The sequence below is a fragment of the Haliotis cracherodii genome, unplaced genomic scaffold, assembly GCF_022045235.1.
Source record: "Haliotis cracherodii isolate W230 unplaced genomic scaffold, xgHalCrac1.p SCAF_10, whole genome shotgun sequence".
In the NCBI taxonomy this organism is placed as follows: domain Eukaryota; kingdom Metazoa; phylum Mollusca; class Gastropoda; order Lepetellida; family Haliotidae; genus Haliotis; species Haliotis cracherodii.
Window position 1 is genome coordinate 55,472,224 of NW_027266265.1, and position 13,548 is coordinate 55,485,771.

General features: G+C 40.4%; 1 protein-coding gene across 1 annotated transcript; it reads right to left on the reverse strand.

Moving 5' to 3' along the window:
• Positions 1 to 262: 262 nt before the first annotated feature.
• On the reverse strand, positions 263 to 877 carry LOC139453909 (uncharacterized). The gene has a single exon (XM_071235354.1). The coding sequence runs from the start codon at positions 875 to 877 to the stop codon at positions 263 to 265; it is 615 nt and encodes a 204-aa protein (XP_071091455.1).
• Between the last annotated feature and the right edge of the window lie 12,671 nt (positions 878 to 13,548).

A 13,548-nucleotide genomic window follows, 5' to 3' on the forward strand; every position in this document is an offset into this window, starting at 1 on the left:
ATGACTACTACTACTACTACTACTACTACTACTACTACTATTACTACTACTACTACTACTAATAATAATAATAATGTGCACTTATAATGCGCTAGCTCCATGTAGAGTTCATGTTCAAAGTGCTACATTCAAATTTCACTCTGGAAAGCTTTTTTGAACAAATGTGTCTTTAGTTTTGCTTTGAATGTCTGAAATGTTGAGGAAAGACTTATCTCAAGTGGAAGATCATTCAATAACTTTGGGGTAGCCACACTAAAAGTCTTTAGTCCATAGCTGGAAAGTCTATACTGAGGAACAGATAGCAGGTGCTGATTTGCAGAGTTCTTGGTGGATTATGAAGCTGGCGCAGAGTGGAGAGATAAGGTGGAGCCTGCTTGTTGACACACTTGTAAATCAAAGACAACATTTTGTACATGATCCTTGACTCAACCGGAAGCCAGTGTAGATGCTTGAGGACAGGAGTGACGTGTGACGTATGTGATGTCCTTGTCACAATCCTGGCTGTCGTGTTCTGCACTAACTGGAGACGGTCTACCGTTTGCTTTACAACCCCCCATAAACAAGCTGTTTCCATGGTCTCGCTGGACGGCACCAAACACTGAATCAGGTACTTAGTCGCCTCTGTGGTGATGTGGGTCCTTATCTGACCAATGCATCTTGAGTGAAAGTAGAATGATCCGCAAAGCTGGTTAACTTGAACATCAAGGTTGTGGTTTGAGTCCATGATTACACCTAGACTTTTCACTTTGTCCATGAAGTCAATCTGCGATTGTCCAATGGCAATGGTTGTCTCTGCTACACTGCAAAGTTGATGTTTCGTTCCGGCTAGAAGGGCTTCAGTTTTGTCGCCATTTGACTTGAGCCTCCTTGATGACATTCGCGACTTCATGTCAATAGATCACTCAGTAATGTGATCCAGTGATACCGATGTTTCTGTTGCTTTAATTGAATTGAACAGTTTTGTGTCGTCTGCAAATGACTACTGGTTCAGTCCATGATACTGTACCACCATCTGTAGACTGTATACAGTATAAACAACAGCGGACCTACTACTACTACTACTACTACTACTACTGCTGCTACTACTGCTACTACTACTGCTGCTACTACTACCACCACCACTACTACTACTACTACTACTACTACTACTGCTGCTGCTACTACTACTACTACTACTGCTACTACTACTACTGTTACTACCACCACTACTACTACTACTGCTGCTACTATTACTACCACCACTACTATTACTACTGCTGCTGCTACTACTACTACTACCACTACTACTACTACTACCACTACCACTACTACTACTACTACTACTACTACCACTACTACTACTACTACCACCACTACTACTACTACTGCTACTACTACCACTGCTACTACTACTACTACTAATACTACTACCACAACTACTACTACTACTGCTGCTGCTACTACTACTACTACTACTACTACTGCTACTACTACTGCTACTACTACTACTACTACCACTACTACTACTACTACCACTACTACTACTACTTCTACTACTACTACTGCTGCTACTACTACTACTACTACTACTACTACCACGACTACTACTACTACGACTACTACTACTACTACTACTACTACAACTACTACTACTACTACTACTACCACTACTACTACTACTACTACTACTACTTCTACTACTACTACTACTACTACTACCACTACTACTACTACTACTACTACCACTGCTACTACTACTACTACTACCACTACTACTACTACTACCACCACTACTACTACTACTGCTACTACTACCACTGCTACTACTACTACTACTACGACTACTACTACTACTACCACTACTACTTCTACTACTACTACTACTACTACCACCACTACTACTACTACTACTGCTGCTGCTGCTACTACTACTACTACTACTTCTACTACTACTACTACTGCTACTACTACCACTGCTACTACTACTACTACGACTACTACCACTACAACTACTACTACTACTACCACTACTACTACTACTACTTCTTCTACTTCTACTACTACCACTACTACTACTACTACCACTACTACTACTACCACTCTACTATTACTATCACCACTACTACTACTACTGCTGCTGCTAGTACTACTACTACTACTACCACTACTACTACTACTACTACCACTACTACTACTACTACTACTTCTACTACTTCTACTACTACTGCTACTACTACTACTAATACTACTACTACTAATACAACTACTAACCTCGCTTTTCAAATGTCACGCTTGCTACTGACATCGGGAGAGTACCCGGATTTGCTGCTGGGAATACAGCCCTTCAGTCAATCTGGGTAATGCAGAAGGCATTCGCTGTCTGGGCTGCGTGTAGAGGGGGCAAGGGCCCTGAGCTGATGATGAGCCTAACCTGTGCCAGGATCACCCAAACCCTCATTGCAGCAAACTGTTAATATGTATACGGGATGTATATGGGAGACAAGGAAAACGCATTCTCAATGAATTCAATCACACTTGCTCCGATCAACAGTTTGGTGTAACTTCACATCGGATTTCAGAGATCGTAAAGCCTTTGTGACACATTTGAGCTAATAATGTATTTGGTGTTATTTTTATATTCAAACTTATTACAACAACAATAATAATTAAGTATTTATGATACATATCGTGTGCAAGGAATGCAAACGTTGAAATTTTGATAAGCTTAAAAAAAATTAAACTTGGCTTGAAAATATTAAACCTAGTTATGAATTACCCCCCACCCCCCACCCCCACGCTCCAAACACCCTCCACACAGGGACAAATATATGTACATGTATAATGACGGTCGATCATACCTAGCGCTCCATCTTCATGCTGAAATATTGCGTTTAACAAACTCACAATTGCTCCAGGTTATTCAAGTTATGACAAATGGAGGAAGAACTCTATCACATCACCATCAAACACCAGGACAAACTCGTTGATTAAGTAGTCTAAAAACTCTAATTGATATTTTTATATCATCTGAATTTAAATATTTTAAGACTTTAGCTTTGTCACAAGACCGGCATTTTCTAGCCTATTGCCACTAAACTTCTTCACAGACGCGTTCTGGCGCGACCCCTAACCAATTCCCCTATTCTTGTCGTATGAGGGAATGCAGCAAACTTAAATCTTCCTATCTAACGGTAAACCTTTAGCAGGGAGCAAACATAAGACGCTGCTAGTTTATTTGATAAAAACATGGAAACCCGTTTGCTCGTAAAATCTCCTTCCGTAGTTGAAGCCAATCATTCAGACTTGCCTAAAGGCAACGAGGTTCTGCCAAAGTCTTTAAAAATCAGACAAACTGAAAAAGGCGAAAATGTGAAAATAAGTATTTTTTTCATCCTATGAATACTCTAAGGGGTTCCAAACCTAAGCATCCGTCGTTTGGTCTTCAGGTCTTCGTCCCTTTATTTGACAGTGACCTTAAACCGCAATCACATTGTTATTACGCCAGCAGCGTTGATCAGCCACGAAGGGAGTCTATTACCTTGGCATCGATCTATACAGAACTACCCTGCATGGGCGAATGTGATAAACTACCACCACGATACTGCAGGATAGAGAGGCGCTGCTGTGTTCGGACGAGTCTGTCAAAATACACGTACTTGTGGCACCCGTCACAAACACATGCAAAGGCACCCTAAAAGGTACGAACAGACTTACGTGGTTTGATAAGATAATGCTGTAGCAATGAATGAGTCGTGTTTTACGTCGTTTTAAATATTATTCCAGAACCATTGGTCTCCACACATGTGTTGAATCTATGGGATGGATACCCATTTAAACACCGGTTCCCGATGTTGTGGAAAAGCTTTTTGTTTATTTGATGTTAAACGCCGCATTCAGCACTATTCCAGCTGTATGACGGCGGCCTGTAAATAATCGAGTCTAGACCAGGCAATTCAGTGATTGACATCATGACAATCGATCCACGCAATTGGTATACGATGACATGCATCATCCAGGTCAGCGAGCCTGACCACCTGATCCCGTTAGTCGCCTCTTACGAAAAGCATAGTCACTTTTTACGACAAGCACGTGTTGCTGAATACCAATTTTACCCCGGATCTTCTCGGGTGTTGTGGAAAAGAGCAGGAGATGGAGATACTCATCAAATAACTAGATGATGTCACTGTAAGTGAGTGAGTGAGTGAGTGAGTGAGTGAGTTGGGTTTAACGCGGCTTTTAACAGTATTCCAGTTATATCGCGGCGTGTCAATGTGGGAGGAAAGCCCGGAGTGATGCAGGTCTCAGACGTTTACCACTTCGGTGAAACCCACGAGCACGGGTATGGTGCTGACAAACCTAGAAACATAATCGGGGCGAACCGGGATTCGAACCCACAATCATAGGTTTCTGGCGTGCCCAAGGGACGCAACTCTGCACAGCGAATCGCGGCGCCTTAGACGACTGGGCCACCCGTGCCCCCGTCACTGTAAGAGAATGAGAGGAAGCAGTAGGGAGTGAATGCTGTTTGAAAGCTTGGTAAAAAAGCAAACGTTCTGCTATGTAGACACCAAGGGCTAGAGCTGCTGGAATATTGCTCGACATGAAGGGAATGTTTACTATTGGAAGTTGAGTCATCCCTCTTGTCATACAGTCTTGTGGAGAGTGTTTTGTCACTCTGTATCAACTATAAGCAGAGTCACTGCACGGTCCCGACTATATGTGATGAATATGAAATGTCAACGTAAGAAATTAACAAGTTTCGATCATCCGATGATAAGCATGTGTTTATGAATAACCCGTTGTTTTACGTTTACATTAATTTTAATACATGCATAACACCTGGTGTCTCAAATGATTTTCAATGGGCCATTCATATAATTGTCAACTCTATTTTCCCTTTTTAAGCCCAATGAAATCTATTTGAGACTGGGGCGGTCGGGTAGCCTAGTGGTTAAAGCGTTCGCTCGTCACGCCGAAGACCCGGGTTCGATTCCCGACATGGGTACAATGTGTGAAGCCCATTTGTGGTGTCCCCCGCCGTGATATTGCTGGAATATTACTAAAAGCGGCGTAAAACCAAACTCACTCACTCACTCACTCACTCACTAATTGAGATTGGTTATTCCTTGGCATTGATGTTTATAGTTACAGCTATTTCAATAGATATACACGGACGGAATGTAGAAAAATCCAAGAGGGCAGGTGTAGAAATAGATACATATGTATGAAATCCCTCCGGTGGTATAAGTACTTTGTCTTATCAACTTTCTATATTGCCCAATCCGCATGTGCCATTGTCAAACTGCTTCTTTGCCAAAACTAAATTAGAACAAGTCTGTGACCCAGTATGCATTCATAGCCACACGTTTGCCATTCTGCTCATTTCTTGAGAAAAAGCAGTTTGAGCCTAATTCTTGTCTTAAAAATATTGGCACTCCTTGAAATCAGTCTTTTTGACACATTTTATCATTTTCTATGCATTTAGTCTAAAACAACTGTGGACAGGAACACCGCGAACACCTGGTGTCATCACCTATTTTCAATTATCTAATATTCAAATAGATTTAACCGCTTTTGCCTTTTATGCCCTATAGAATAGGTTTCGTCGGATAATCGAGACTGGTTATTCTCAGGCGTTAACGTTTTATATATAATTGAATGAACAAGATCTCATTCTCCTTTATATGAACACATGCTGTAACTTTCATAATGTTTTCTAAAGGTTTTCCTGATGTCTCTGATTGTACAGATCCTATCCTAACTTGTCCTTTGAAACATGTTTATCGTATATCAGCGTATTCATCGACATCATAACACCCCTTTTACGATAATTAAATGGTGCCAAAACGTCCTCGACCAGATATAACGCCTCTGGATATTGTCACCAAAACGCAGCCGTGCAGCCTGTTCAATGTCCTATTATAGGGAAATGTGTCAGGGTAACTACAAGAGAAAAACCCTTTTCAAATTAAGTCAAGGAAATCAATGGTTCCATTAAACGAGTTCTCCGATTCCTCGTGTTGTGATCATCACATGGCTTTGATAAAACGCCGCTGATCTCAATCATAACGTGACCATTTAGGACATTAATAGACCTAAATATTAAGTCTAACATGTCGGCGCGTAAACAACGTACCACTGTCATGAACAGAGGAAACATGCTGGTGCGTAGTGTTAGCTTGTTCGGGTGAAATATTATATCTTTCTTTCTGACTAACTTTGGCAGACAGTGGTGCAAGGAGCTGATTATTTGATGGGCTATTCTTCCTGGTCATCTGAAGAATAGCGGTTAAAGCAAATGGTCATTACAAGAAAGACCCGTGCTCGAATCCCATTTGAGTACAATGTGTAAAGCCCTTTCTTGGTGTCCTTCACCTGGATGTTTCACCTGTAAATCCAAACACTCACTCAATAATCCAACTCTTAATACCTGTTTAATTAACGGTTAAAACTCACTTATAATTCATAAACATATTGTTTCCACGATTCTTCCCTGAGTGCAGATTTCCACCTTTAGATATATTTATGAAACATGAGTGAGTGAGTGAGTTTGGTTTTACGCCGCTTTTAGCAATATTCCAGCAATATCGCGGCGGGGGACACCAGAAATGGGCTTCACACATTGTACCCATGTCGGGATTCCAACCCGGGTCTTCGGCGTTACGAGCGAACGCTTTAACCACTAGGCTACCCGACCGCCCCTTTATGAAACATGGAATGTGTTTGTAAAATGTCTGTCTGAAGAAATAGCTTAATTGTTAAAACAACCCCACAGAAAAACAATACCATGTTACATACGCAATGTCACTTGGTAGATAATTAGTCACTCGTTTTTAATTTGTAATTGAGTAATATTAGCCGGGAGGTGATAGTTTTGTTTGGTTTATTAATGGCAGCAATTATAGATAATGCATTTTTAACCACCTGTCACATTATTTCGGAAGTCGGTTTGCGGGTAAGAAATCTAAGGCCGTCATAATTGGGCTACTGAGTGCTTGTTCATCACACATATTTGTTAACATTTTAATCAATATCAACACTGAATTATTGAATTATCCTCAACGATAAATGGCTACAATGTTGTCATTTCCTTTATCAGTGTTAAATTAATACTCAAATGTCTCAAAGATTAACCATAATCCTTAATACAAGGAAGGACTTCCTTTATGTTCACAGAAAGTATCTGAGACAAGTGGAATACATGCCATCTGGTTTTTCAAAAACTCAAAGAATTTGCTTGACATTTTCCAATCTCAGAAATGTACCACTATCCCACATGATAAACTTAAGGAAAAACTTCATTCCTTGATCCATGTTTTTTTGTTACAAAATGTGGTGTCCACAGATACAGTTACTATCTATATTCAGAGATTCAGGACAATTTGTCAAAGATGAAAGCAAATGCCATCTGAAGTTTACTGAGAAGACAATGTGTGAAATGCTCGGCTTCCTAATTGATAACATCTATGTTAACTTTGGGGGTAAGACACTTAAGCAAGAAGTAGGCGCTCCCTCCTTGTGGATCTGTTTATTTATGCATATGAACCATAATTTCTGCTTTGATTCTGATAGGCAAAGTCAAAACAAGGTAATTTGGCCAAGAAGTTAAATTAAGCTTCAGGTATATTCATGATCGTTCATAACCCTCAAATAGCCAATTCCCTTTCACCAATTTACCCTTCTGAACTAGAAATTAAGGAGACCAGCTTCATCTGTTTCATATTTATATCATTGCATAAAGATTTAGAATGACTTAACACTTGTCCACAAGGCTGTATGAGAAGAACGATGACTTCAACTTTGCAATAGTCAACTTTCCCCCTTATGTCGAGCAGTTTGATAGTGATTCACAAACACATGCTCATGATATAGTCGGAATTGTACAGTCGACTCTGTTTTTGCCGATATTTCTTATATACATGGAAAGGTTGTTGTCTCTTTTATTTATATAGGTTGTAATTACTTCCATGTGTGAAAGTTTGCCTCTGTGTAAGGAGTGTGCGTAGGTCAGATAGTGATAACAGAAACTATGAACATCATATACATCATACTCATTGATTGTATAACATCATATTGTTCATGTACAAAGGTACATATATTGTTACCGATATATATTGGAACGTTATTATCAAGTTTATGCTGATGAAGAACAGGTAAACATATTGATTAATAAATACCTTAAACTGTCTGTATGTAAATAATGCCTCTCCTGTACAATGTGCCTGTTTAACATGCACACACCGTTTTCAGTGATGATGGTGAAGTACGCGACTTCATTGTATCTTAAACCAACTTCTGCTGATGCGGTATTCTTCAAAATCATCATACAAATATCTGGAGCAAATGTTTCTTAATATTATTCTGCCGAGTCTCGTGTAATTGGTTTAATAAATTAGTTACACAGGTGTTGTTGAGCTGGGAATTATGTTTTCAGTTCTGTGAAGGTTGAGATTATTTTTCCAACACAATTTTGGGAGTCTTATGGAAGAAATCTCGCGGGCTCACCCCAGATGAGCCCCAAATGGCCGTCCCTTCACGTTAAAGGAAAAAAGGTCCATTTAGGCTCAGCACACAACGGTCAGTACCCTTACTAGAACTTGCTAACCTTGTATGATATGGATTCTTGTTCTTGTGTTTACTGTGTCAAGGGCAGTCTTGTCCTTTTTGTCACAAGACGTTGAACCTTCTTCGCGCTTCAGTCACTTGGACCCAGTGATATGAGGCACCGGTATTCGCTGTGCACAGGTGTGTCCCTTTTCCGTGCCCGGGGCCAGTAGTTAAAGCGTTCGCTCGTCACGCCGAAGACCTGGGTTCGATTCCCTACATGGGTGCAATGTATGAAGCCTATTTCTGGCGTGGCCCCTCCGTGATATTGCTGGAATACTGCTAAATGCGGCGTAAAACCATACTCACTCACTCCTATTTTCCGCCTTATGATACTCATTCTTCTTTACTCTACTTCTTATTTCGGGGTCACGTGCACGAGTGACCTTGTCGATCAAGAGTTGCAATTCCCTTACGTCCCCTATGCCTGCCAGGATCCTATGAACGTGAGTTCGAATCCTTGATTCAGCCAGATTTGTCAGCACCATACCCATGCTCGTGGGTTTCGCCAAAGTGGTAAACTTCTGAGACGTGCATCACTTCGGACTTTCCTCTCATGTTACGCTGACATAACTTGAATACTGTTGTGACGTTAAAGAAAACTCACTCATGCACACTTCCGTATTGTTATTCACACAACGCTTACCTGTGGTATGAACTACCATCAATAAAAAATATTGCTGTTAAGTAGACTATAGCGCAATAAACTAACGCAACGATGATGTTAAGGTACAATGTTACAGAATCAGAATGAGCTTACAGCGCAATAACCCAGCGCATTAATGACATTAAGTTACAATGTTACAGAATCAGAATGGCCTCGAGCCAAAAAGTGGTAATCCATTCGGATCCACTCGGATTATTCCCAAGCTACCTAAATATGTCCAGCAGCACAAATGGAATGGTGATATTGCACGATTTCACTATAAACGTCATTCCGACCGTTTCCTCGCTCAGTATTAAAATGAGTGATTATGGTTTTACGCCGCGTTTAGCAATATTCAAGCAATATCACATTGTACCCATGTGGGTCTTTGGCGTGACGAGCGAACGCTTAAACCACTAGGCTACCCGAACGCCTCTCTCAGTGTTTGTTATGGTTAATAAAAACATAATATAGAACTTCATGTCGGTGTACTCGTTTGGTATCGATCAACATTTTATGCGAAGCTTACGAATACCGTCACATTGTGCTGTGTAATGTGATAGTCACGTAAACCAGTGAAACTAGTGAACTCCGCTTGAGTATGGATTCCTCCCAATGGAAGCCGAGATGACGTATGTTCGCCCGGGTCACCAGTATAGCTGCCGGCAGCCAAGGTACCAAATTGTGGACAATATTCTGAAGACCGCGCAGCTTAGAATTGCTCAAGTCTCTTAGGCAATAATTATAAGTTTTAAATCATAATTTCTACATTATATAAATAATATGAGTTGTTGTCCCAATAAATGACAGGCGTCCTTAGATATCTAGACTTGCCTATTATAAGGATAGAATAACTATACACCCATGGACTTATCTTTCGGTACAGTCTTGGAGCAAGGCTGTGCAGAGCTCTCCCATGACATCGGAGCTGGAACCCACTAGTCATCTAGCATTCTCACTTGCAAGGAGCCATGGTATTTGAACTGCTCTCGCAGAACTGTGTATCTTTGTCCGTTGGTAGGAAATTGTATTTATTGAGCCGTTGCCCCTTAAACAAATCTTATTTGCTGGCTAGCTGAGGTCGATCACATTATCGTGAAGGTTCAGATGGGTTGAAAATAAAAAGCCTGAGATATTTTTACATGTGACTTCTAAGAATAGTTATGTAAACTTTAGGACAATCTAATAAAAAGTACTGTTACCGTTGCAGCATTTTAAACACAATTCGCATCCAGGAACATTATTATTTTCACAACATGTTACTTACATGTATATAAACCATGAAACCTAAGGGTAATACAGAATGGAACAGACGCCATGCGCTCTTTTCGATTTCATTTCCGACATCTTTTCTACAAGAAGAATATAGTGAAAGCACATAAGGTTTCTTTAGCTGAACAATGCCCTGATGTGAAGCAGTCCCCGCGGCCCACTAACTACCTGTACTCACAAAGAACATTGGCGTGGTAGGAAGTCTGGGACTGTTGATTTTCTTTCCCAGGCAAAACCACACACTGACCTGGGCCCACTTGCACAAAGCGATCTTAGCGCTAAGGTGATCTTAACTCACATACATTAACATAGGCTTAAGATAGTCTTAGCGCTAAGATCGTTTTGTGCAAATGGGCCCTGGCTACTAGTATAGAAGCACATGCACAACCGTTTCTAAAACACCTTGTGTCAACATTGGGTTTCAATGATTCACAAATGCAGCTTTTCCATTTTGTCATTTCCATTTTAATTTTGACACGCTTCTGGTGCGAGCACCCGGCTCGACTCGGCCTGTACTGGTGAGAACCCATGTCGGAACTACTTTCTTGTACCTGACTATAACGTGAACAACCTGGTTCCTAAACCATATATAACTGTCAAACTGTTTCCATATAATTTATGTTGTTTTCAAATCTAAGTCCATACTTAATTTCTATGTAGCACAGGACAAGCTGTCCTAAAGTTCGGCCGTCATGTTCCATGAACTATATGCATCGGGATTTAGCGTTACACGGTTCACAGTCGAATCATCCAATATCACTACTCCATAACTGCTCGACATGACGTAGATGTCGGAATAAGCCTAGCGGAGCCGAGTGTGATACGCGTATGAATACCTCGAAGCTGCTGACATTTTATTTCGCGGTTTAGATAATTCCTGATTTCAAATCATATTTCTCGACGTAGTTGAATTGATTTATTACTGAAAACAGTGTTCTTTACGTTTCAGCTGGTAATGTTTGATTCTGCCCCAACTCGTACATTGACATTTAAACAACGTTCCGCTGAGCCATCACGACAAACGTAACCCTATATGCACTTCATGAAAGATGCAGCGCTGATATCGGTTAGTGGAACGTAGCCTAGTTCTTCAAAGTGGCACTGATTCAGGATCACGATAGCATCCACCAAAACGGTTACAACACTCAACCACCTGTGTCCATCTCCCCTTGTCTAAGATTTACCCGTACGGTGTGCTGCTCTGGTAATCTGCATCTCAATTTTATCGTAAACACGGTGATCTTTTCGTTTGCTTATGTATCAGCAAGTTTCAAATAAATGACATCCAGCCTCATTGCTCAACACGTGGCGAGCATAGATAGTGCTGGCATGTTCTTTCCGTGTGATGAAAAAGGAATCTATAATTGACGTTGCTCTTTAGATAGGGACTTGTCTTGTGGCACCAGATAACCATTCTCAGATAGTCGTATGGGTCTGTTGAACCCCTTTAGCTCGGGAACGGATGATCCTCTACAGACTCAAGGGAGGAATCTCCTAAATACTGACGACCACACGTAGTGTCTGGGTCTCGTCCTCCAGGGATCTCGACAAGAGCTGAATCACTGTTTGAACCCGGGGCATGTGACTCTAAGAGAGGTGTTTTGACTCGGAAATAGGGGCGATGAATGTACGTCTTTATTTCTCAAATAGTGAGTGAGCTTTGATCTGCATGTTAGGCTATATCACGCATCAGCTTGCAGTCGAAGGAAAACCGACTATTTCTCCAATAATCAGCTGCACAAGAGTACATTTGCATATTAGCATAATTGAAGTCAAGACGACTGACCTGGTTATCAACATGTACTGGACAAAACAATAGGGGTCATGAATATATATATTTATTTATTTATTTTTTTTTTTTGGGGGGGGGGGGGGGGGGGGGGGGGGGATATTTTTTTATACTGAAGACTGAGCACACAATTTCATATTAAACATAAAAACATATTTCACGATCCCTAACGTTTTTGTTCAGTATAAACTGATAACCAGACTGATTACCTGCTGCGTTACATCACAAACGTCAAATCAGTTTCTGTACAAATAAACATGCAGCTTCAACAAATTCGCCGAATCAGCATGGTGCCATGACGTCATGTTTCTGAAAAGATCTAGGGCAGCGTTACTATCGTCTTGCGTTCGAGTCCCAGATTCGCCCTTGTGATTCGTATCCTGAGCATATAGGACAATTTTTCCGTGACAAAATTACGTAAATTTATTTCATGTTCATTTTAAAATCAGAAGTATATAGCAAACAAGCTTTAGTTTTTCATGCTTTTATATATCCCCTGCTGTTACTCACAGGGACATATTGAGAGCAGTTTTGCAACGGTTGACAGTTCTCGACGGAAGTCCTCTTCTGTTGGTTCTTTGGATGCTTATCACTTAATACATTGCAAGTGACTCCATGGCATTTTACTAGCTAACCAAGTAATAATACTTGCGTTTATTGTCCCATAAACCGAAAACACTGGCTGATAAGAGGGTGAGCTGGATTTGGGTCGCGCTGAACGATGTCACTTAATTCATAATGCTGTTGACTTATTTATTTATAAGAATTTTGCATTTATGGAGGTAAAAACATAAAACGCGTCGTGCACTGTTTCAGCTACGCGTTTTTACACAGAGCACACACAGGTTCTTACGTTTAAAAACTCCATAAACGCCAAACAGCATTGATTTTTTAATAATGCAATTCTTAATAAAACAATGTTATTGTCGATGTGTCGATTATTTGCAATAAACACAGTGATCATAACGTTCGCCTTCCCCCGCGTAACAGTAAACGCGCTCAGTTATTCTTTTGTTACAATGAACTGTAACAAAATCTGTTCAGTAACAAAACATACAAATGTCAGACATTGTTATATATTTATTCCAAATACATGTATTATATATTTTAAAAGGTTTCCAAAGGTCTTCACTGCAGTTTCAGAACGTACCAAGGACGAAAATGAAGCATCAATTGGATTTAAAGCCGTTATTCTTAAAAAAATAACTATTTTCAAAACGTTTATTTCTATAAGGAGGCCATTGTTACAGTAAAGTTT

Excerpts from the sequence above, each read along its gene's own strand:
- LOC139453909 (XM_071235354.1), bottom strand. The coding sequence starts at position 877 with ATGTCATCAAGGAGGCTCAAGTCAAATGGCGACAAAACTGAAGCCCTT.